At 36.5% G+C, this 26,836-nt stretch overlaps 1 protein-coding gene across 2 annotated transcripts; it reads right to left on the bottom strand.

The window, feature by feature from the left end:
• Positions 1 to 1,627: 1,627 nt before the first annotated feature.
• Positions 1,628 to 14,379, bottom strand: LOC149190118 (ran-binding protein 1 homolog c-like). Of its 2 annotated transcripts, XM_089412038.1 has the most exons (5): positions 14,003 to 14,379; positions 12,728 to 12,879; positions 12,444 to 12,569; positions 2,101 to 2,193; positions 1,628 to 1,928 (listed from the first exon to the last, which is right to left on the bottom strand). In XM_089412038.1, exons 1-4 carry the CDS (start codon positions 14,176 to 14,178, stop codon positions 2,126 to 2,128), a joined length of 522 nt encoding a protein of 173 aa, XP_089268164.1. In that variant the 5' UTR covers positions 14,179 to 14,379; the 3' UTR covers positions 1,628 to 1,928; positions 2,101 to 2,125. The 2 variants fall into 2 exon arrangements, with proteins under 2 accessions (XP_089268164.1, XP_089268165.1); XM_089412039.1 differs by lacking the exon at positions 2,101 to 2,193 and having other exon boundaries at positions 14,003 to 14,378.
• Positions 14,380 to 26,836: the final 12,457 nt, after the last annotated feature.

The raw sequence follows: 26,836 nt of genomic DNA, 5'->3' as shown, positions 1-26,836 counted from the left end.
TTTGTGTCATTTTTTGCATCTATTTTTCATTCTCTTTTGCTTCCTATTTTGTGTCATTCTTTGCTTCCATTTTTGCACCATCATTTGCATCAAGTTTACACTGTATTTTGAATCCAATTTAACGTCTTTTTATGCATCCATTTTGTGTCAGTTTTTGCATCTAGTCTTACGCCAGGTTTTGTATCTAGTCTTACACTAGTTTTTGCTTCTATTTTTGCACCAGCTTTGGTGCCTATCTTTGCACCATGTGTTGAATTTGATTTAGCACCAAATTTTGCATCCATTTTTGTGCCCATTTTTGCATCTTTTTTTGGACCATTTTTTACATCCACATTTACGTTTGATTTGTCTCCATTTTTCCCATCTCATTTTGCACCATATTTTGCGTCATTTGTTTCATCCAATTTTGCATCATTTTTAACACCATCTCTTGCATCTAATGTTACATCATTTTGAGCATCCAAATTTGCATTTATATTTGCATCTTATGTTGAGTCATGTGTTGTGTCCACCTTTGCATCTTATTTTGTGTCTAATGGTACATTCAATTTAGAGCCATTTTTTACGTCTACTTTTGTATTTGTTTTTGCACCAAGTTTTGCATCCAATTTTAAGCTATTTTATGCCCCTTTTTGCACCATTTTTTTGTCTACTTGTGTCAAATGTTGCACCATTATTTACACCGACTTTTTCATCCAATTTTGCATTTTTTTGGTGTCTAGTTTTACATCGTTTTCACCATCCAAATTTGCATCTTTTTTTGCCTCATTTTGTGTCCACATTTGCATATAATTTTGTGTCTAACTTCGAGCCTAAATTTGCATGTGATTAGGAATCATTTTTTACATCCAATATGACATCCTTGGTTTCACCTTTTTTCAGCCCCATTTTGCATCTTGTTTTATGTCTTTTCTTACATCTTTTTTTTCCCTTTTTTGCACCCAAGTTTGCATCCCAAATTTACACCATTATTTGCATCATCATTTGGCATATTAATTTGTAACGTTTTTTGCTTCTTTTTAACGCTCAACTTTGCATCTTATTTTACATGTAGTTGTTGTCTTTTTTTGCATCTAATTTGGTGCCCATTTATGTGTCCTTGTTTTTGCCCAATTTGATATCCTTTTGTATGCCATGTTTTGTTCCCTTCTTTGTGTCAACTATTGCACAATTTTTCACTTCTAATTTAAAACACTTTGTATGTCAATTGTTTGCATTTTGTATTAATTCCTAGTTTAACATCCAATTTTACTTTCAATTTTGCATCCATGGTTACATCCGCATTTGACTTCTTATATAGAGTATATTTTTCTTTACATATATGGCCCCCTTTATAGATTCATAGTGAAATATATGATAGTTTCTAAATATCATTAAAGCAGATATCACAATTCAAAATCATTTGTAAAGAAATTTAAGAGAAATTGACAACATCCATCCAAAAAAATAACAATGTGTCATTAACAATTTTCAAAACATGTATAAAATAGCAACATAATACTAATAAAATCAGTATTATTTTTAATCAAAACAAGTAAAATTCAAATATGATTAACAAATCAAAATATTTCATGAATATTGTTATTCTACGATAAATTAACAACATACATAAATCAAACTCATCGTATGATTACAAAATCAAAATGTCTCATTGATATAGGGTAAATTCACAACACCCATCTAAACATAGCAATGTCATTCTACACAATAATTTCTTCATAAAAAACAATGCATGTGCATGCCTAGCTACCACCACCAAGATCATCCTCATGATCATCTTGACCATCCTCATTACTCTGATCCACATCATCACCAACACCGCAACTATCATCATCATCTCCTCCTTCACCACCATCATCCTCATCATCTCCTGATATATGTTGAACATAATTTGGATCATCGTCTTGGCAATCATTACCTATAGCATTCTGACAAAAAAAATCAATATTACATGTTAGTATTAATTACATAACACAATGCATGTTTTTGTTATACAATGTTAACCATAAAATGAGGTAAGATATAATATCTAATAGTACTAAAAAATAAAATGAAAATATGGTTTAAAAGTATATTGGAAATCCAACTAAGATTACATACCATAGAGTCCATCCAAACAACAAATTCAACCCATCTCTTTTGCTGCAGCACCTCCTTTTCCAAATGATTTGGAGGTCTTCCATATTTTAGTTCCTATCAATCAGTAAATAGGGAGAAATTAGATAATAATGACTTTCTTCTAGTACAAAATTTATTAAAAAAATATCACATGTTTAATATACTTACAAAGGTTGTTATCAGTGCTTTTAAACCTTTCTGGCCACTACGATGAGTGACTTTTGTCTTGGTTAACCTCGCCTTCGATGCCTTGTCCTTAAACATAAACCAATTCAATTTATTTTCACACAAATACATGTCTAAGATACTTATAAGTATTAATACATTCTAAATAATGTTTAATGAAAAATTCAATACCTGAATGCTCTCATTGCCGGCTTTTCTTTGTGCATCCAACTTCTCATATGATTTTACAGGTTCTTTCCATACTTTAAAAGGTATGTCAATAGGTCTTTGTTTCAGTCTTTGATCTTGAGGCATTTTTTTAATTTTTCTTGTTTGGTTAAAAAATTTGGTTAAAAAAAACCGAACAAGTAATTCACATCAATGGCTATAAAGAAAACATCCAAAAAACATATGAGCTCTCCCTTTGATGGTCACTTGGGGCATATGGCTGGAAAGGAACAACTCCATTTTCTAAAATCAAGGACAATCCTTTCTCAAAGTCCTTCCTAATATTTGCTCCAAATGTCTTAAAATGAAAAACAAAATTCAAACGTCATCCTTAAACATCTCCCTTAAATATAACGTTGGACCATAAATTCTTCACTTTTATTGTTATCGGCTCTGGAATGATTTTTCTATATGCAATTATATAATGAAATATGTGTGCACTAATGAAAAAACATTGAGTTTCATTTTTCATAATCACAAACAATGAAAAAAGAATCACACGTAACTAGCATCATTTTGGAAATTTTATATTTATTAAAAATCTTTAACATGTTTTCCTCCCATATCTCATAAAAAGGTGTGAAATTTTTTATATACTCTCTAATAAGCACTACAACAAAACCAGCGATTTGGAGGTTTTACACTAAGTTTTTCAACATCGAGCTTACTAGGGCTTGCACCACCAGGGTTATTAGTAAGAATCTCATGAGGTTTGCATAGCCATGATTATTAGAATCAAAATAGTAGGATTTGCACTAAAAAACAGTTCATAGAGCTTTCCTGCTGGGGAGAAAATCACAAGTTCAACTTCTGCAGTGCAGAGCACCGAGAGCTCGTAAGCTTTCTTCAGCAATCCACCTACGTTTGGAAAATGTAGCCTGCCTGCTGGGGATGTTCTCAATCCTCTTCCTCTGCATCTTTCCCCTCACTATTCTTGTATGTCCTCTTTCGTTTTTCCCTCCAAACAAACCCTCTCAAATTGAGAAAGCAGAACAACTCACTCGATGAGAATCCGAATCCAATTATCGCTTCTAACAATAACCCAATACGATACCAGAAGTGATTACACAAAACCTCATTGACTCTTCATTTGTTTGGAAAAGAGCCAAGCATATACTTCTGACGAGGGTTTCCGTCTCAAGTCTGGCTCGCAGGACGTCGCTTAGTCAATTGCGAGAAAAGTTTTCCACCTGCCTGTCACATACGATTTGTCACACTATATATTAAAATAAGGTTGATCATACTAACAATAAGGTTGTATAGTTTAAAAGGAGGGCTCTCCTGACTGCATTTGGTTGGTTTATAGAAAAGATTGCTGGAATGTGTAATGTGAATGCTCTGCTAACTGTTTTTTAAGCATTTGGAAGTATTAAAACCCCCTAGGATAATTAATGTAAGACCTGTTAATTAATGTGTAAAGATGGCTATTGTCCTTGGGCTACCTTAGCTGTTCGTGTTTAGTGATCTGTGGTATTATGACTCCTCAAGTCACTATTAAACCATGAGAACCATGCCCAAGCAGACTAGTGTGACATTGTGGATGAGAACCAAAACTAGACTCCTATAACCTCCTTTTTCATCCTTTAAATTGCAGAATTAACTGACTGTTCTAGTAATCGTTCTTGAGCACCTGAAGATGTGCACCCTAAATAATAAGAATAATACCCTGTAACATATGAATAGTCCATCCTGTGCATGTAGGATATGCACATGAGGTCCAATAAAATCACTAACCAGAATACCAGGTGTTATTAAAGCCTCTACAGGTTGATATATATGAATGTTACAGTGTGCAGGAGTATGATTCAATTCCATACGAAAATACAAAACATCTGATAGGATTTCCTTATACCTCATAGGCAAACAACCATTGTCCCTTCTATAGATGAGCAGAATAAGTGCTTGGTTCTCTACACTAAATAAAGACAAAGTATAGTACTTATTGCTGACAAAATAGGATTTAAATCGTGGTTCAATTGCTTGACATTCAGCTAGTCATAGAATTGTAGAGTGCATAATCATAAGTGATGTTGCGAGCCTCATTTCTCAAAGTCTAAGGGTCTTGCGAGCCATAATCACAACCATGTATGGCATATCTTGTGATTATGGCATTTTATGAGGTCAATTCTTGTGAAGACATTTCAGTTTATAATAAATTTTGAACCTCAACAGAGTTTTGGCAAGACCTGGCTGAGCTAGGACATCAACAACACAGCTGATATGAATGACATAATCTAGCCTCAAGAGGGAGCCCCTTTTGTTTCATCACTCTAACAATCTATGAAGTGGTGGAAAGTATAACAACTTCCCCTTGAATATGACACCTAAACTGAGTACAAATCCTAAATGATGCAGCCCTTGGTGCATGTCTCTCAAAGTATCGATATTTCAAATGTTGAAAGCTCTTGTGCCCATTTGATATGCATTTGATTGCAGTTCCCCTGAAGAAAGAATCTTATAAAGGTGAGGCCATGGCCAATATGTTAGCCATATCCATTGGAGTTGCCATTGCTTGACAACTTTAGTGTGATCAGTCCCACCATGATTCACATGGGCTTCTACTCAACACTGGCTGTTGCTATTGTAAGAGTCTTCAAGCTCATTGAACCCATAGTATTGATAAGTGTATTCTTTGGGTCTCTGGTTTTCAAATTCTGCCTATGTTTTCCTCTCACTATCATTATTTCAAATGCTGAAAGCTCTAATTCCCATTGCTGTGTATTTGATTGTGGTTTCCCTGAAGAAAGAAGCTTATAAAGGTGAGCCCGAGGCCAATATGTTGGCCATATCAATTGGAGTTACTATTTCAGCTTATGGGGAGGCCAAGATGAATGCATGGGAGGTGATTCTCTAGTTAAGTGCAGTTGCATGTGAGACTACCCAATTGGTTCTCATACAAATTCCACGAACATCAAAAGGGATTAAGTTGAATCCCATCACATCTTTGTTGCTCCTTGTTGCCTTGTTTTTCTCAGCACCCCCTGGGCCTTAGTAGAATACCCATTTCTGATAATCAGGGTCTCTTCCTTTGATTTGGATTACATGACATTTCTGCTTGTGCCTTGGCTCTTAATCTTGCAGTGTTTCTTCTGATAGGAAAGACTTCAGCCTTGACTATGAATGTTGCTGGTCTTGTCAAGGACTGGCTGCTCATAACATAATCTTTGTCTGTAATAAATGAAAAGGTTACAGTCATAAACTTGAGTGGGTGTGGACTGGCTTTTCTAGCTGTCTGTTACTATAATCATTTGAAACTTCAAGCTCTCAAGTCCAATGACAACCAACCAAAGTACCTCAGCAGTGAAGCTGATGCCAATGATGAAGGAGAAGGTTTGATAATGACGAGTGGGAGATTCTCAATCAGAGATTCAGAATCAGTAGAGAAAAATCAAACTCAAGCTTTCGAGAATTTCTCGGGTTGACAGGGTATTATTGCAGGTTTGTTAAGAATTATGGGAGAATAGAAGCACTTGTAACAACATTATTGAAGAAAGATGCATTTTCATGGACTCTAGAAGCAATGAAGTCCTTTGAACATCTTAAAGAGGTAATGTGCCAAGCACTGACCTTAGCTATGCCAAAATTCACAAAAACCTTTATTTTGGAATGTGATGCCTCAGTGAATGGAATTGGTGCTATTTGCAGTTGGGAACATCTACCTAGGACAATATCAACCAGGCACCTCTACTCAAATATGACAAACATATGTTGCTTACACATGCATGTAGCATTTGCCAAAAATTCCATGGCTACCTTACAACATGATGTTGGGTAAAAAGGCCAGTGATACAGGTCATAAATGCAGAAATAGAGACTGAAACATAGTAAAATGCTGAAAATTCAAAATAGACTTTCCTCCCTCCCTCACTTTACAATCTTGAGGACAAACCATTGTATATGGGCTCTCAACACCAGTAGGCAGCCACGTATCACATAGATTTGTGAAAAAATTTCCCTCAAACAAGAACAAAACACAAACATTTCCAAAAATCTGCTCTTAAACAGTCAAAAATCCCACAGATTTTGATAAATCTACACAAAATCAACAGTGAAACACATGAATATGGATTTCTGATTAATCTACCCAATCTCTGTGGCAAAACACTCAGTAATCTATCAATTTCTTCTTGAATCACCAAATCAGCAACCACTTCTCCCAGATATACAAATCTCACCAACAATACAAGGAAAAACAGATCCAGTCCACTACCAAATCATCTGATCGGCCAATAAAACTAACAAATTTCAATGATTAACTATCTACACAGGCCTCTATTTCAATTTTTTCAAGCTTTGTCTCCAAAGGCTCTGCAACTGCTCCCGCACTTCAAAAAATCGAATCTTGTGTTCCTCGCTTTGTATGAGATACGCAATCGAATAACCCAACAACGTTAGAAGAAATATCATCGGGTTCTAGAGGTTTCCAAGCAGACTCAGCTTTCAGCACCTTAATTAGTGGTTGGGGTAAAAACTTAAAAGTCAAAACCAGTTCCTCCCTCTCCTCAAAATTTGTAAAGAAAGCTGATAATGCTCCTACCACGGAGCTTCCTTCAGAAAAAATTCGAGTCACAACCCTTACCCTATCTGGGTCTGACTTCCTTTTCTTCCTCTTCCTTGCTGGGAGACTGACAACCCCATCTACATAGGAAACTCTCTTGGAAAGTTTCTAGATAGTTCTGAACTGAAGCATAAACAATATGTTTGTCCTTGTATTTGTGTTGAAGTTGATCTAGAACAAGCTCTTCCAGAGAAAATAATCCTCAAAAATGGAGACTGAATCCATGAGCAGACTCTGGATTATCAACAGATCCATTACAAGTGCAAGCTTTGTCACGAATATGGTCGCTTTGCCAATGATTGCAAGTCCAAAACCTCTATTGTAAGTCCCTTGGGAGAATGTCATGTCCCTAAGAAAACATGTGCAAGGCATGTCAAAGCTGGATCTTCGTTCAGGAAAGAGGTTGTAACTACCACTCCTTCTAACCCTTTTGACCCTTCCACTACCCTTCCTGACATGGTAACCAAACAACAGAATCTGTTTGCCCTGAAGCAGATGACCCTCCTACTGATTTAGTTAGTCTTTACACCTCTCCTGTCATATCTTCCTCTCCAATAAAAAAGAAAAACCTTCAGTGGACAACACAGCCCCCTCACCCCATGACCCTGCTAACTCATCTCTCATTGAGAAGACCTCGCTAGTTGAACCTATTAACAACGAAGGGTCTCTTGTTCCTCATCCTAATAGGAACATCAACGCCTCCTGCAAGTAGAAGAAATCAGACTCCTGGGCTGATGGGGAACATCTTGAGCATGTTGAAAAGGGATTCAAAAAAATGGGAAGAAAACCTCACAAGGAGAAAAGAGATGACGCCACTGCCATTGAGAAAATATTAGGCAAGCAGAAAACATTAGAACAACAACACAAAAAATCAGCAGAATGCCAGAAAGGAATCAATGAAATACAGGGACAAGGAGAAGGAAGCATCTCTGCGCACCTCTCAATGAAAATAATTTCTTCGAATATAAGAGGTTTGGGGAACACCATCAAAACCCTGGCAGTAAAGGATATAATAAGGACTGAGAAAGCAGGCATTTTATTCCTTCATGAAACAAAGATGGATGCAAATGAATTTGAAAAAGCCAAGCAAATTTGTTGGGCCAGCAGCAAAGGTGCAATAGTCAGTGCGAGAGGGGACTCAAGAGGCCTTCCACCCTATGGAACCCATACAAATATCAAGAACTAGAAAAAAAGTCAACCAGTTCTGGATTAAAACTATTTTGAAAGACTGTGACAAACAAAACTGTGGCAGTAAAGAAAATCCATTTGGGTAAAGCCAAAGAAGATGTTAATGTAACTGCTTTAAGAGAAATCAAATTATTGAAGGAGCTTTCGCATCCAAGTATAATTCAACTAATAGATGCATATCCACACAAACAGAATTTACATATTGTCTTTGAATTCATGGAGAGTGATCTTGAGATTGTTATAAAAGAAAAAAACATAGTTCTCTCCCCAACTGATATAAAATCCTATATGCAAATGACGTTGAAGGGGTTTGTTGTTTGTTATAAAAAATGGGTTTTGCACAGGGATATGAGCAAAAAGTGCAGTATGTTGGAGCATGAGCAACTGGGGAAGTTGGTCTTCATCAACTACAACATTTGGATGCTCACAAAACAATTGCAGGCAAAGGATCTAGATCTAATTTTATTTGATAAGGTTTATCTAGTCTTTCATTGGGTCTTGGAGGATGAATCTCCTACTAATGATTTGAGTTGGCTTGATTGAAAACTCTTGGGATTCTCTAGTGTTTTGTTATCTCAAATAGAAACACCACATACATTTGTATTACAATTGTTGCTTTTGTCTAGCGATGTGGTCTCTACCCATAGCTATGGGTAGAGAGTGAATTTGATATTGTCCTAGGTAGATGTTCCCAACTACAAGCTATGGGTAGAGAGTGAATTGGTGCTATTTGCAGGGAACAGGCCAGTCATTCACAGTGAAGAAGATAATGACAAGATTAGTGTATAATGATGGACAGGATGGTGCCATGGTGCCAACCTAAATCTCAAGTAAGGAGACATCTGTTCATCAATTTGTCAAGAAGCATGGCCTACAATTCAATTGCTCTAAGCCTATCACTTCTTCCACCTGTCAAATAAATTGTTTCCTGTTTGTTTAGTTGACTATGGTTCTAATAAATATACTATTGTTTGATGTAAATAGACAAAACAAAACAAAAAATATGGAAAGTTGTGACCCCATTTTCTAACTACAAATTGAAATCGGATTACCATAGTGACCACCTCTGCTTATTGGAATCAAAAAGGGGGTGGGTTAACCCAATACGATACCAGAAGTGATTACACAAAACCTCATTGACTCTTCATTTGTTTGGAAAAGAGCCAAGCATATACTTCTGACGAGGGTTTCCGTCTCAAGTCTGGCTCGCAGGACGTCGCTTAGTCAATTGCGAGAAAAGTTTTCCACCTGCCTGTCACATACGGTTTGTCACACTATATATTAAAATAAGGTTGATCATACTAACAATAAGGTTGTATAGTTTAAAAGGAGGGCTCTCCTGACTGCATTTGGTTGGTTTATAGAAAAGATTGCTGGAATGTGTAATGTGAATGCTCTGCTAACTGTTTTTTAAGCATTTGGAAGTATTAAAACCCCCTAGGATAATTAATGTAAGACCTGTTAATTAATGTGTAAAGATGGCTATTGTCCTTGGGCTACCTTAGCTGTTCGTGTTTAGTGATCTGTGGTATTATGACTCCTCAAGTCACTATTAAACCATGAGAACCATGCCCAGGCAGACTAGTGTGACATTGTGGATGAGAACCAAAACTAGACTCCTATAACCTCCTTTTTCATCCTTTAAATTGCAGAATTAACTGACTGTTCTAGTAATCGTTCTTGAGCACCTGAAGATGTGCACCCTAAATAATAAGAATAATACCCTGTAACATATGAATAGTCCATCCTGTGCATGTAGGATATGCACATGAGGTCCAATAAAATCACTAACCAGAATACCAGGTGTTATTAAAGCCTCTACAGGTTGATATATATGAATGTTACAGTGTGCAGGAGTATGATTCAATTCCATACGAAAATACAAAACATCTGATAGGATTTCCTTATACCTCATAGGCAAACAACCATTGTCCCTTCTATAGATGAGCAGAATAAGTGCTTGGTTCTCTACACTAAATAAAGACAAAGTATAGTACTTATTGCTGACAAAATAGGATTTAAATCGCGGTTCAATTGCTTGACATTCAGCTGGTCACAGAATTGTAGAGTGCATAATCATAAGTGATGTTGCGAGCCTCATTGCTCAAAGTCTAAGGGTCTTGCGAGCCATAATCACAGCCATGTATGGCATATCTTGTGATTATGGCATTTTATGAGGTCAATTCTTGTGAAGACATTTCAGTTTATAATAAATTTTGAACCTCAACAGAGTTTTGGCAAGACCTGGCTGAGCTAGGACATCAACAACACAGCTGATATGAATGACATAATCTAGCCTCAAGAGGGAGCCTCTTTTGTTTCATCACTCTAACAATCTATGAAGTGGTGGAAAGCATAACAACTTCCCCTTGAATATGACACCTAAACTGAGTACAAATCCTAAATGATGCAGCCCTTGGTGCATGTCTCTCAAAGTATCGATATTTCAAATGTTGAAAGCTCTTGTGCCCATTTGATATGCATTCGATTGCAGTTCCCCTGAAGAAAGAATCTTATAAAGGTGAGGCCATGGCCAATATGTTAGCCATATCCATTGGAGTTGCCATTGCTTGACAACTTTAGTGTGATCAGTCCCACCATGATTCACATGGGCTTCTACTCAACACTGGCTGTTGCTATTGTAAGAGTCTTCAAGCTCGTTGAACCCATAGTATTGATAAGTGTATTCTTTGGGTCTCTGGTTTTCAAATTCTGCCTATGTTTTCCTCTCAGTATCATTATTTCAAATGCTGAAAGCTCTAATTCCCATTGTTGTGTATTTGATTGTGGTTTCCCTGAAGAAAGAAGCTTATAATGGTGAGCCCGAGGCCAATATGTTGGCCATATCCATTGGAGTTACTATTTCAGCTTATGGGGAGGCCAAGATGAATGCATGGGAGGTGATTCTCCAGTTAAGTGCAGTTGCATGTGAGACTACCCAATTGGTTCTCATACAAATTCCACGAACATCAAAAGGGATTAAGTTGAATCCCATCACATCTTTGTTGCTCCTTGTTGCCTTGTTTTTCTCAGCACCCCCTGGGCCTTAGTAGAATACCCATTTCTGATAATCAGGGTCTCTTCCTTTGATTTGGATTACATGACATTTCTGCTTGTGCCTTGGCTCTTAATCTTGCAGTGTTTCTTCTGATAGGAAAGACTTCAGCCTTGACTATGAATGTTGCTGGTCTTGTCAAGGACTGGCTGCTCATAACATAATCTTTGTCTGTAATAAATGAAAAGGTTACAGTCATAAACTTGAGTGGGTGTGGACTGGCTTTTCTGGCTGTCTGTTACTATAATCATTTGAAACTTCAAGCTCTCAAGTCCAATGACAACCAACCAAAGTACCTCAGCAGTGCAGCTGATGCCAATGATGAAGGAGAAGGTTTGATAATGACGAGTGGGAGATTCTCAATCAGAGATTCAGAACCAGTAGAGAAAAATCAAACTCAAGCTTCAGGATTAGGTATTTAGATCATTAATATTGTCTTGTGCTAGAGATTACTGTTCTTGGATTGGCTCCTCTATGCCCAGATCTATTTGCAGGGAACAGGCCAGTCATTCACAGTGAAGAAGATAATGACAAGATTAGTGTATAATGATGGACAGGATGGTGCCATGGTGCCAACCTAAATCTCAAGTAAGGAGACATCTGTTCATCAATTTGTCAAGAAGCATGGCCTACAATTCAATTGCTCTAAGCCTATCACTTCTTCCACCTGTCAAATAAATTGTTTCCTGTTTGTTTAGTTGACTATGGTTCTAATAAATATACTATTGTTTGATGTAAAAAGACAAAACAAAACAAAAAATATGGAAAGTTGTGACCCCATTTTCTAACTACAAATTGAAATCGGATTACCATAGTGACCACCTCTGCTTATTGGAATCAAAAAGGGGGTGGGTTATGCACAATCCTCCGTATCATTTGCTATTACCAGAGATAATTAAAGCCACCCTAAACTCAAGTCTTAACTATGCTGATAGGGTGTTTGGGGAGGGGGATCCCTTACCAACCCACTATAATCTGCACAAAAGCATCCTAAGAACATATGCAAAATCAACCCTTCAATGAAATGATCCAAGAATATAGGTACTCAAACATTGATTTTATCAAAGAAAAATACAAGACAGAAAGAAAAGATCATAACAAGGATTAGAAGAGTCTAAGAACAGTGCTCACTGTCTACAGAGCCAAGACGAATGCAGAAGAGTTCTTCCTTCAGTTCCCCATCTGAGAAATCAGTTGCATGCCAGACCCAAGTTTTATCACTACCTGCGTGCTCCTGAAGTGACATTGGGGAATGAACTGCAAGGCAAAAAAAAAAAAAACAATATAATCCAGATAATAAGGATCAACACAAATTCTCGGCACAGAAAGCCTCTTAAAACTTGGACGTAAGATAAGCTATTACAATCTCAGGGGGAAATTACACAAAAAAAAAACAAACAAACAAATTTACATACTTAAATGGTTTGCACATATTTTCAATGTCTTGGATTGCCTCATGACCAGCCGAACCTTTGTAGTATCCTTGTGCTTAAGAAACTTTACTGTTCCTACACCACGCTCCTTCCATTGATTCCCATCCTTGTCAAACCTGTACAGCTTCGCCTTCCTGCAGGGTCAAACATATAAAAAAGAATGGGAATATTAATAAACAATGAAACTGCATTAGGATCATTTTAAGAGCCCATGGCATCCATTAGAAGTAACGTCCGCAATATCCCACCATATCAAATGCATTCAAAGATAAATTACCAACGACCTATTAAAAACACAGGAGATATTCCTTAACATTACCGAAAAGGATCCCACAAAAAAGCTCAATAATAACATCAAACATGTAAGAATACAAATCATCAACTATTTAATAGAAAAAGAATGCTCATCCCATACATCCCCATAAAGTACAGAAATGATCAACAGCCTGTTCAAAACATCATAGAAAGTCAACGAAAACAGTTGACAGAAGACCAAAACAGACATATGCCTGAATCATACCACCTCACAACATAAAAAGACAAATCACCCTAATGCCAATAACCAAAAGACAGATTATCAAATAGGCCCAATTCAGTATTCAATGGCTAATCCAAAAACAAAAAAATACGAAACCCCGTATGCTTAACAATAACAAATGACCATCACACCCCCCACTAAACCAGAATAACAGAGAAACCATCATAGATTCTTCAAAGACATTGAAAAAAGGATGGCCTATAGTTCAACAAAATATAAAAAGACTCGTCAAAATACAAAACCCCCAATGATAACAAATAAACCATCAAATGCATCCCCGAAAAAATCTTCATCGGCAGCCTATCAACATAGGAAAACAATTATTACAGACCATAATGAGATCAAAAAATGCTGATCAAAATATCAATGGGACATCAAAACAACAAGAAACTCACAAAATACACAGAAAAGCAAAACCCTAATTACCCGATAAAACAAACCATAGCCCGCTAAATGCATCTACCATAGAGTTTCTTCAGCACCCCGTTGAAATGACAAATCCGATCATCATCAACAGGCGAACAAAACATCGAGAACCCGATAAAAACAGATCTTACTAAAAAGGAGAAAAATTAGAAGTAAATAACTGCCCAAATGCATCTTCCTTATAGTCAAGGTCCCATTTATGTGCACAGGAAAAGGGCCACCGAAGAGGCCATGAAAACAACTTTCAACTGAGAAAACAAAATCATGAAATAGCCATGGATTAAGAAATTTACATGTCAAGAAGGACATCCTCCTCTTCTTCGCCCGTGGTGACAGTAACCTCCTCAAGCTTAACAATGGGTGCAACCTGAGCTCCAGTGTCCTCTTCCTTTCCGGCATCATCCTCGTTCTCTCTCGAATCGTCATCTACTGCCCGTGTAAGAACAGGATCCTCCTGAGTTCCAGCCATCCCAATACCAGATAGTGCACAGAGGGAGGGCTCGAATGAAATCGATGGATCCAAAATATGCCAGAAACTCGCCCAATATCAGACACGAATGCGAAACCCCGAGGATTTTGGACAAAGGATTTAACTGTGCAAAAATGCTTCGAAGGCAAAGGGCAAAGAGGTCGACGGAGAGAAAACTCTCTATATAAGGGTTTTTGAGGTCGATGGAGAGAAAACACTCTATATAAGGGTTTTGAAGAGGGAAGGCCGGTAGCTGTTAAAGATTGAGAGTAAAAGTAGCATCGTTAAAGATAATATAATAAATTATTACAGGGATGGTTTGGGGGTTTCAAAGGGAGAGAAGGCCATGGAATAACCCCTAAATCATCTCCAACATGAGAGGCCTACTTCATTCATGTTGTCATGTTGGGACCAGAGGTTGTGCGTTTTTTGTTTTCGCAATTTTGAACTCTTTCCTCGGTGATATATTATTGTGTTTATTGTAATAATAATGGGATGGGGTTGAGGGGTTTGTAAATGAGATAAATATGGAAAAGTAATTAGAAATATTGGTTTTAAATTATTATAATAAGTATTGTTGTGGTTGATCCATGATAAGTTGTAGGGTAGTTGGTTTGTATGGGGTTTAGTTGTTACGAGGTCTTAAGTTCAAATGTCATGGGGAGGGGTTGAGAATGGAAGTCATTTTGGGGGCATCAAAACTATTCTAAGGGGCATCTTCCACTGAGCTTTACACAATCCTCGATGTTGAGGATGAAAATAATATGAATATGCCAAGCTCACTCTACAGCCTAGTATGGTTACGGCCATGTTTGTCCATCATTCCAAGGGGCATCTTCCACTGAGCTTTACGCAATCCTCAATGTTGAGGATGAAAATAATATGAATATGCCAAGCTCACTCTACAGCCTAGTATGGTTACAGCGATGTTTGTCCATCATCAAAGTTGAAATTTTGCTAGTGTCGGCCAAAATAAATTAAAAAAAAAAAAAAATACAAAACATTTAAATAATGTTTGCTCATAAAAAATAATTGCCAATGAAGAAATTGGATCCCTCTCCGCTCATATTATATCTATATTTAAGATGGGTCTATGCTAGTGGATAACACAAAAATCACAAAGTGAAGAAGAGTTTAATTTCAAGTCAAAGAAAAACTTTGGGACTAGCGCAATTCATCTAACTTCTATTGAAATGCGGTATTTATACGTGTAATGTGATCTATATATATATATATATATATATATATATATATATATATATATATATATATATATATATATATCGTGTAATTGCTATTATGTTGTTAAATGGTTGTTTAATTAATGTTGGTTATTCGATGGCAAGATGGTTTTGTAACTCTTAATGATGTAATTGTTCATCTTCTTGGTTGTAGTGTGCCATGTTGTTGACATACAAATATTGTAATGGAGCCAAAAAAATTTGACAGTAAAGCATAGTTGGAAGTTATAAGTTTATCCTCCTGGAAAAGCAAAATTGTGGAGTTAAAGAACCACTTCTAAGAAATCAATTTCCATCACATCCATAGGGAGCTAAATACAACTGTAGATTCTCTCTAAAAAAGAATTATTTGTCTGGAGACATGTTACATATATTATGATGAATTAGTTGGCAACCCAGTTCAAAGTTCTCATTCGATGCCCATATACTAATATGGATCAGCTTTAAGTCAAATTTTCAATTAGTTATCAACTAGCTTACTATAAATTTCAAGTGAGTCTACATTCAGCTTTCAATTAGCCTCAAATACAATGTCTTTCTTTTTCTCTTGACAGGGGCCTCTTCATGGTTGTATAATACACTTTCGGGAATTTTTTGTTACAGGCTAATGTCATTTCTAGTCACTGTCTTCGTTTTTCTCATAGTAGGGCCCTCTTCGTGGTTGTATAATACACTTTCTACAATTTTTGGTTGCATGCTATTGTCATTTCTAGTCAGTCTTATAATTTGCAGAAGAAAAAAAAATTGTAAAACCCTGGTTTTACAACAACTTCTTTTTCTCTTCTTCTGGGTCGTGATGCCTTGTCTTCTAGCAACCCATTGTAATGACAGAAGTTACAATCTTTTTGTCAATGTTTGTGCTTTTTTTCTTCCTCGTGAATAACAAAAGGGTCCTTTTTTTCTATAGTAATCAGAAGAAGAAGAATAAGAAGAAAGATATTGTAATGGTTATGTCATGGTTGGCATTCCTAAATATAAGCAGATATAGGATAAGCATGCATGCATATTAGAACTTGGTGCGCATGGATGGAATTCAATGTGCCAAATGATGTAGATGTTTCACAAGCATGGGGTGTGAAATTTCAACCCTAGTTATCAATAGTGATGAGAGGCCACCAAGGACAATACCCCTTGGACCCTATGATAAGTGTTGCACATTTTGGTGTTAGGAGTGGAAGGGTAAGCTTGGTTCGAGGAGGTTGGTTATGGGATGTTTTTTGGTGCACATGAGGTTGTGCATCAACTACCATGGCTACACTTGAATTAGTGGGTATTTACAAAAATAAAGTGGGAGAGTTAAGTTTTGTGAACAAAAGTAGCCTATGGGTGATATTTGCATTGATCACTTGTGTTAGGAACCTTTTTAGGCAAGTTAACTAATACTTGGAAGGTGTGAACCATGTAATTGAAATAATTCAATAGTGTCCTCCTTCCTTCAAATGAAGCAACAAAGCCAAGAACGTGACTATCAAATAAATATTAGCCCCCTATTGAGCCCTTGTTGCACATTTACAAATTGCTCAGACATTGATGTCATGGTGTTTCACACTAAGTATATCTAAGATTACATGTGATAGTATATGCCTCATTTTAGTACTAACAACTTCATTAGTTTTGTTCTTATATATTACATACTTTTTTTATTTGTGGTTGTTATGTATGTGATGTTTATAATAATTACAAAACTAACTATGTGAAAGCATCCCTAACATAAATTTTCATTTGGCACTAATAATATTTTCCTTACAACCCCCTTCCTTCATTGGCGGTGGGAAGGAAGCTGATCCTTCCTTCCCCCCACACCCCCCTTCCTTCCTTTGGAAAGAGAGGTAAGAGCAAGAGTTGGAAAGATGTCGGAAAGAATGCCTACCTTTGGTAGTTGTGTTGTCGTATCGAGAGAAAGAAAGTCAGTTACTTGTCATCCTCCCTTAGGTAGATGAATGCCTACCTTTGGTAGTTACCTTCGGTAGGAGAGAAAGAAAGTCGGTTACCTACGCTTCGCTTCGGTTGCCGTATCGAGAGAAAGAAAGTAGGTTACCTACGCTTTGCTTCGGTTCGGTAGGAGAGAAAGTCGGTATGAGTACTTTGGGTGTTGTTGGTTGTTCTTTTTTTTCGAACAACTGTTACTTGTTTGAAGAAAGAAGTCTAAGTTAAGGGGTGGCACCGCAGGAGAACGGAACGCTCTCCGGAGGAGCCATCAAAGGTACGAGTTCAAGAAAAAAGATAAGCGGTAAGCGATCATAGGGCGAGGATAGGGGAAGGCACGCTTGAGGGCCGTCCGGGCGAGGGTGGGGTACGGGTAGGGAGAGGGGGGAAAGGACAGGGGAATAAGAGAAAGGAGAAAAGAAAAAATAATAAGAGAGAGGAAATAAGGGAAAGGAGAAAGCAATCGACATTAAATTCAACAACTAAAAAGAGGCTCTTTGAGCCATGGCTAGCTCTCAGAGAATTTCATTCTCTTCGAGCTCTATACATATTATACTCGTCTAGACATATGATACTCGCATCTCTACGTTTCACTTCTTTACTCTCTTCTCTACCGAGATAAAGATCTAGATCTAGTATAACTTAGCCATTCCAATAGCCAATAGTCTTTAGTCCTATTTAGTACCCTTCTAATATTCCCCTTGGCATAGTAGGTAGATATTGATTCCTTGTCCATGCATGAAGTTCCATAGCAAGAGATTAGACCCACTTCACCATTGACCTTAGCATATGGGAGGATATGGTTTCCATTAGCGGTGTCTCGCTTTTATGGATCTTTTTATCCATTTGCGTAGGCTTATCTCATAAAAGCTCACCTTTCTCTCCCATGAGGATTTTCCTCATAGAAGATTGCCTTTCTCTCCCGCACAATGTTTATGTTTTTCTCAATGGATATTTATCTCCAATCCATCCAACTTATCTAGAATTAAATCGAGATGCTTTACCATGAAAGGATTATCATTTCCAATTCACCAATGTGATTTGGCAAGAATCTCATCTCTTGGTGTCTCGCTTTTCCAAGTGATTAATTTATTAATAATGTATTTACTTTTTATATTACACATCATACCTAACTTTTCTCGGCTTAGGTTTGCAAAGTTTGACACACAAGGGAGGGGTGTTACATTTTGGATCCCTCTCTTTCCTTAAGATCCCTCCAACTGCAGCTAGAGTTCTTAGATGACTGTAAGGAGGAAGCCCCTATTGGAAAGGGACAGATAGTTTGAAGGTGTCTATCTTGTTGGTAATTCCTATATCGAAAAGTTGTATTTTCATAGTCCAGGGGTTGGGAATACACAATTCCCATCCACTTGAGCTCAATTTTATCTCGCAAAACTTCATTGGGATCTACCTAAACACATATGCAAACATAGGTGAAAATTCCTTTCAAAAGTCTTTCCTTGTCTACTTTGACGAATCTTCCAATAAAATTGCCCACTTTTTCTAAGAGATCTAGATGGGTAAAGTGAATGGGAAAACTGGGAATCTTACCCATACTAGAGTAGTCATCGGCAACATAGTGAGAGGATTGAAGTTGGGAAACCATGGCTTCACTAGAAGACCAACTCATCCCCAAAACCATGGACCTTGGTCAAGGATTTTTTTCTTATCCTCAAGACATTTGAAGATCACCACAAAAAAACATGGGTCTACATCCACCCAAATCGGCGTTCATCCAATCCTATCATAATCGAACAGAAAAACGCTACTTTTTCAATAGAAAATGGGGAATAAAAGTATCACCCAACGATAATGACCATCGCATCAAGCGCTCAATCATAAGGGAGGAGCAATAATTTGACAATCACACGTCCTTGATTTCTGTTGATTTAACTCTGAACACTCACGTAATATTCTCTTGCTTGGCGAATTAAACACCACTGCATGGAATGGACGAGGATTGAGCCGAACCCTGGATGAAGCCCACTTCATTCTCATCTAAACACAAAACTATATATACGTCAAAGTTATTACAATAGATTCTGACTGTCAACACCTCGAGGTTCTGTTTATATGTGGCTACCTTTTATGGTTACTATTGAATGTGTGATTGGCAATAGTAATGGCAACTTAGGGCTGCCAAATTTCGTTCGATTCCCTCACTACATCCTAACGCAAATAGTTGTTCAATGCCTTGGTTGTCTTTCAAAACTGGTAGGCAGCGTCTTCTTTGATATTTCTCGATGGTTTTAATTCCACTACAATCACAACTTTCATTTACATAAAATTTGTGTTTTCGCACGAGCGACAATTGTTCCAAGGTGAAATGTCACTTGGATGGTTTCAATGTTGTTGACCCATCATAACTAACTAACGGATATGCCCATTACAATTTTATACCACCCCATTATCAATATCAATTATGCATGGGAACCAATTAAAGCAACTTTTCACATTAATTTTATATGAGCATGAGAACATGTGTTAACAAGCAGCCCATAAAGCCTCATTTTGAATGCCATAGTCACTTAGAAGGAATTCCTCTTGTAGTAGCATCCTCCCTTCTAAACTTTGCTAGTGCTAACATTAGAACCACCATTACAACAAGATATCTTTCTAGTGTTGACAACACCATTATAGTAAGATACCTCAAGAGAGACAGAAAATTTAAAAAGTATGATAGTAATACGTATCCAGAAGATGGTATTGAAACTAGTAATTGTTCACGAATCCATAAGATTGTAAGGTCATTCTCATTATCATAATCATTGTCATCATCATCACCATCATCCTTGTCATTGTTATTGCCATCATTACATTATCATCATAATCACCATTCATGCCATCATCATCATCATTATGGACATTGTTTGCAATTGTTCATAATTGTAGATGTTGTAAGAAATATCATCAACCCAAAAAATGTGATCAGTGCTAGAAAAGGGTTGTTTAGGACACATTGATATACGTAAGAGAAATAACAACTCTATTTTTGACAGATGATCGATGATGATCATCATCACCACCATTATCATTGTCATTGTCATTTTTATCATCCCCATCATCATCATTAATGTAATTTCTATCGACATTGTTGTAATCATGCATCATCATCATTCATGCCATTATTGTTTTTGATGATGACCTAGATGAAAATGATGATCATGACACCAAAGATAATGCTTATGATTATGACAATGACAACATCTAAAATTGGGAAGATTCGCCAACGTCATTAGCATCGTCATCATCATAATCATTGCCATCATCATCATTGTCATTGTAACCACTATCATCTTTATCATCATAATCACAATTCATGTCATCGCCATCATCTTCATTTTCATCATTGTCAATATTATTGACATTGTCATCAATTGTTCATAATTGTCAATGCCATAAGGAATATCATCAATGCAGAAAATATGATGAGTGTTGGAAAATGGATGCAAAAGCGAACATAGAAATGGGGGCAAAAATAGAAATAAAATTGGATGAAAAGTGGATACAACATAAGTAGATGCACAACAACATGAAAAACCTGACACAAAAGTGGATGCAAAAGTAGATGCAGTTGTCAATGCAAACTTGGATGCAAACATGAAGGCAAAAGTGGAAGCAAACATGGGTCCAATGGTAGGTTTAAAACTTGGCACAAATTGTGGTGAAACAAATGTGGATGCAACAACGAAAACAAAAGTATATGCAAAAATGGATGAAACAAAAGTGGATGCAATAGGGGATGCAAACGTGGAAGCAAATGTGGTTGCAATGGTAGGCGCAAGATATGGGGCAACAAAAGTGGATGTAACAATAGACAAAAAATATGCAAAATAAGATGCAAAAATGGATGTAAAAGTGGAAGCAAACATTGATGCAACAGGAAAAACAAAATTGGATGCAAAAAATGGATATAATGTAAGTAGATGCAAAAGTAGATACAAAACGAGATGCAAAACCCAATGCATAAACCTAACATAAAAGTGGATGCAAAAATAGATGCAATATTTGATGCAAAAGAGGATGTGAACATGGATGCAAAATTGGAAGCAAACGTGGATACAACAGTGAGTGAAAAACATGATGCAAATTGTGGCATATTAAAAGTGGATGTAATGATAGATGCAAAAAATTAATCAAAGTATGATGCAAATGAAGATGTAAAAAGGGATGCAAAAAGTGAAATTTAAAATGGGTGCAACAGTGGATGCAAAATTGTGTGCAAAAGTGGATGCAATAGAAGTCGATGCAAAAGTAGATGCAAAACGAGACACAAAACCCGATGCAAATCCCGGTCCAAAATTGGATACAAAAAGGGATGCAAAAATAGATGTAGTAGTTGATGAAAACCTAGACGCAAATGAGGATGCAAACGTGGATGCAAAATTATAATCAAAAGTGGGTGCAAAAGGAGGTGCCAAACTAGGCGCTAATTGTGGCACAAAAATATTAGATGCAATAGTGGGTACAATAATAGATGCAAAAGAGGATGTAAATATGGATGCCAAACAAGAGGGCAAAGTGGATGCAACAAAAGTAGATGCAAAATTTTATGCAAAACAAGACACAAAACACGATGTAAAACTTGGCGCAAAAGGGATGCACAAATGGATGAAAAAATGGATGCAAAAAATGATTTAAAAAAGGATGCAAAAAAGGATGCAAAAGTCGATGCAAAAATTGATGCAAGTGTAGGTGCAAAAAGTGGATGCAAATGAGGATGCAAAAGTATGTCAAACAAAATTAGGTGCCAAACTTGATGCAAAACCTGGAACAAAACCTGGTGTAAAGGATGACACAAAACTTGGCATAAAATTTGGTGCAAAACGTGGTGCAAAACCTATTGCAATACCTGGTGCTAAACTTGGTGTAAGATTTGGTGCAAAACTTGATGCAAATTTTGTGTCAAGTTTTGCACCATATTTGATAAATGGATGCAAATAGCACCAAAAATGGGCTCTAGATGCAAAAAAAGAAGTAAAAAGGGACGTTAATCGCTGGTTTTGTTGTAGTGTAAACATCCAAAAACCTAACCCTAGGAGATGAAACAACTAAACTTAATGGGCCCCGTTGGGATTAGTTGGAACTAAACTACCTAGGGTCGTAACTTTAGTATATAATTTACGTTTAGTGTGCATGATAACCCATTATAAAGGTATATTCAAGGATAAAATCTTTCAACTACAAAATCTAGTCATAGTATTATGTTTTCTTGTTTCCCCAAAAAATGTTCTTTAGGGCCTCAAAACAACTCTAGAAGTTCATGGGCCAAAACTGTCAAAACTAGAAAATTGTTGAAATAGGAAATTGTGCTGAAAAATAGGAAAATGATAGGAAACAATGCTGGGGGTCCAAGTGGAATCAATGGATGGCCATCAATATACACCTAGATCATGGTTTTCCTAATGCTATGCCAAATATAGAAGATTGTGAAGATTGTCTTATGAAATTCAGAGAATATGCTGAGGATAATCTAGCTTAACACTTGTTGGAATTCCATTTGTGCATGCACCAATTGGATATCTGTCATGAGGAAGTGCTCATGAAAATGTTCATGATTTATTTAGAGGGAGATGCCCAAATGTGGTACAAATATTTACCAGTTGATAGTATTACATCACTAAAATCTTTTCATGCAACTTTTCATTCTCATTGCATGACCATGTATTCACATGATTTTCTTTTCAAGCATTGTTGTGAACACGAATTTCAAAGAGAAACTTACTATAACAACGTCAATGAAGCAAATTATTTAGATAACTCAAAGGAGAAGGTACCTAGAGATATGCTTGAACACTATGATCAATAAAAAACATATCATAGTAACGAACATTATGAAGATGCCTATAAAGGTTCTAAGGAAAGAAAAATACTCTTATCATCTCCAACATAACCTAAAGGGTTGATTTGTCCATTATCATTCACAAAAATTTTAAATGACAACATTGTGAATGAGAAGAAGTTTACTTTTTTATGAATTTGAAGATCCCTTCTCAGTTTTTTGGTCTCAGTTTTCCTGGAATCATCAAGTGGAATGAGCTTTGGAATATTCATATACTATGAGTAATGATATAAATTGCATCATAAGTTTCCAATTACTCTTTTGATGCAATAATTAGTTCAGTTTTTCCTAATCATTTGCAGAGAGAGAGAGAGTTTATGATTCAGTTAATGAAATGCTTACCTGGTATCATTGGAAGTTTGAATATACTTGACTAAGATGATTGAGCAGATAAATGTAAGAGGTTAGCGTACATAAGTAAGCTATCCATGTGAGCATCTATTTTAGTAGTTAGAATAGTTTAAGTTGAACATAAAACAATTTCTTTTAGTTCATAGTTTGCAGACATGTTTTGATTTCGGTTTACAATTTGTTTCCAGTTTGCACAAGATTTGTTTCAACTAAGAATAAGTAGGGTGTTAGATAAAAGGAAAATGTTTTAGAGCAGGTACATGTTTAGATATTCACAAGTTTTAGTGATTGACAGGGTTCACTTTCAGATTGGAGAAGATAAGGCACAAGGTCTATTGTTCTTTTGTGTCTCGCAGGGAGACACAATCCACAGATGGAACAAATGTTATAACCTAAAATCACCTAGTTAAAAACCTTTGACTTTCTAGTTGAACTTGTCCAAAACCTGTTAGTTTGTCATCTTCCCAGGTCAATACTTATTTAAAGTTTTTGATTTCCTAACCTATATCAATATTTTTAACCTATACCCTATTATTTTTATAAATAGGACATTTAAATAAAATTAATTACAAAACATGTTTTTACCCATATATATCATGTACCATTACCCATATCCTCTTGTTTTAAATATTTATTAAAATTATATAAAAAATAAAGTTTAAATGAAAATTAAAAAAAATCAAAATATACTTTACATTTAAACTTTATTAAAAGATATTGGTGTAGTCTAACTAATAGAAAAAATGACTTTTTGGACATAATTTGACAATACAATTTCTAGCCAGATTGTGATTTTTTGTTTGTTTAAAATACACTTTTGAATGCATAATTGAGTTTAACACCTTGAAAAACCCCTGAGACAGTCGATCTTTGCAAATTAAATAATTTGATCTTTGCAAAATTCAGGTAGATTTTCACTATTTTATCCCATCTCTTTGCCATCCTCATTCTCAGGCTAGTCCACGATACTGCTATCATCTAAATTTATCCATTGTACTAAAATTTACGAATTGTTGTCTAACGATAGTAGAAAAACATTTAGTTCATTTAGGGAGCTCCTTCTAGTTCAAGGGAAATCTTGCGCCTAAAGTAGGTTTAATGATGAGAGCTTCCAGAATACTATGTAAGATTAGTGAGGTGTCCGATCTTTTAGGTGAACACTTCACCCATCTTCAAGGACATAAAGCTTCATCATCATTCAAAGTTTTTGTCCCTGAATATGGGTGATGTGTTCACCCGAAACGTCAAACACCTTCCTAATATTACACAATATTCCGAAAGCTCTCATCATTATATTGCTAACTATGAAAATGTACATGCTAAAGTAGGTTTATTGTTACCTTGGCATAATTCCTAGTAGTCAGGTGTTGAGAAATGGCAACAAGAAATTCCAGTTTAATTTGTCTTTGAATTAAACTGAGAATTAAAATCAAATTATATTCTCATAGTAACTTGTAAATAGTTAATTAAGTTTAATTAACTTAATTAGCTTAGGAATTTCGAGTTGGAAGTCTTTCTGAAGTCATGTATATGTTCTCCCTAAGTTTTAGGGGTCTATTATGAGTTTAAATTGAGTTGGAAATTACTCAGTTTACTGAGTTAAGTTAAGTTAAATTAGTTCCAAACTATTTTCGAAACTAATAGAGAGCTAACAGTTAGTTGGTGCACTAGTGCATCCACAAGTGTCACTCCAATTAATTGAAGATTCCCTCATCAGAAATTCATGCCTGTCGATTCTGAGAAAGACCCAGTTGAGACTAGAGTGTGGGGACAATGTACTTTTAGTTGTATTATTTACTAGTTTGTAAATATCATGCATGCATCAGAGATTGATCCTATGTTTGAATTGTGTAGTTTTGGAAGCATGAATTCCCTTTAAATATGGGTTATTCATCATAGGAATTACGCAAGAGATTAGGGGCTTGGAGAGTTTCATAATTGGCTAAATGTTTGCCAAGAGCTAGTTTGTGAGCTGAGAGAGTTGAGCATACTTGTGCGGAAATACTTCAGGATCGGTAGATGGTGTTCTATGGTTTGCAGCTCGAGTATGCCTTGGAAGGTAGCTCGGATTTTATTGCTTGGACAAATAGAATGGAGGATGCGCTAGTGGACTATGGCTTGAAGGAATTCATTGATCAAGAAATTCCTAAGCCAACAACATTAGATGCACAAAATTTGGCTGAATGGAAGAAGTGTGTGACACAGGCAGATAATCCTTGAAGGAGTTCAAGACCACATTGTCTTGAGTCTCCATGGTAAGGAAACTCCATATGATATGTGAAAAACATTGATGGACTTGTATTAGAAAAAGAGTGACCAAAGGAAATTGGCACTGAAGGAAAAACTTTGAAAAATCAAAATGGAGAAAGGCGAGATGATTCAAAAATACTTGACCAAGTTCACTCAATGTCATGATGAACTTGGAAGTGTTGGAATCATGGTTGCTGAGGATGATATGGTGAGTCTTGCTCTTCTAGGACTCCCAAAGAGTTGGAATAGTTATCAACAATCTATCAATGGTCGGGAGAAGCTGCCATATTGGGAATGACTATGGTCGGGTTTGATGCAGGAGGAGATCAGGAGGAACACTAGGGATGGATCTTCATCAAAGACTGATGATGAAAAGAACTGTGCTTTAGCGATTAAGGAAAAGAAGGGGAAAGAGAAAGCTTCCCATTCCAAATTAGATTCTCATCATGGAAGTAAGAAGAAAGGCATGACGAAATTTAAGTGCTTTCATTGTCATGAGCTGGGCCATTTTGCTACAAATTGTCCACTGAAGAAGTCCAAGAAGAAGTCCTCAGGAGGAGAAGTGGGTGAGGCTTTGACCTCTCAATTTGAATTGGAATTTTCCCTCATTGCAGGCATGGTGTCATCAATGATGGGAAGTGTATGGTACTTAGATAGTGGAGCTTCATTCCACATGACTGACGACAAAGAGTTATTCAGTGACCTGGAGGAGAAAGATCTCCAGATTCATATCGATATGGGTGATGAAAAGAAGTATACTGTTACTGGATTGGGCACGATTATTTTTCATAGGTAGCATGGGGTTCCACTCAACTTAAAGAATGTTATGTATGTGCCCGGTCTGAATAAGAAATTTGTATCTGTTTCCATGTTTGAGGATAGAGGCTATGATGTGATCTTCATGAAAGGAAAGGCGTTCCTTCGACACATAGCCACAGTTCAAGTAAAGAAGATAGGGATTCAAGTGAAGATTATTTATTAGTCGGAGGTAGAGGAGTGTGTTTCTTTTAGCACAAAAGCAGAAAGGGTGCAAAGCCGAGACGTTGGA

This window comes from Pinus tabuliformis, chromosome 3_1 (genome assembly GCF_031772625.1).
Source record: "Pinus tabuliformis cultivar Carrire ecotype Pingquan chromosome 3_1, CPIR1, whole genome shotgun sequence".
NCBI lineage: Eukaryota > Viridiplantae > Streptophyta > Pinopsida > Pinales > Pinaceae > Pinus > Pinus tabuliformis.
This window is presented reverse-complemented; position numbering and strand designations above follow the sequence as displayed.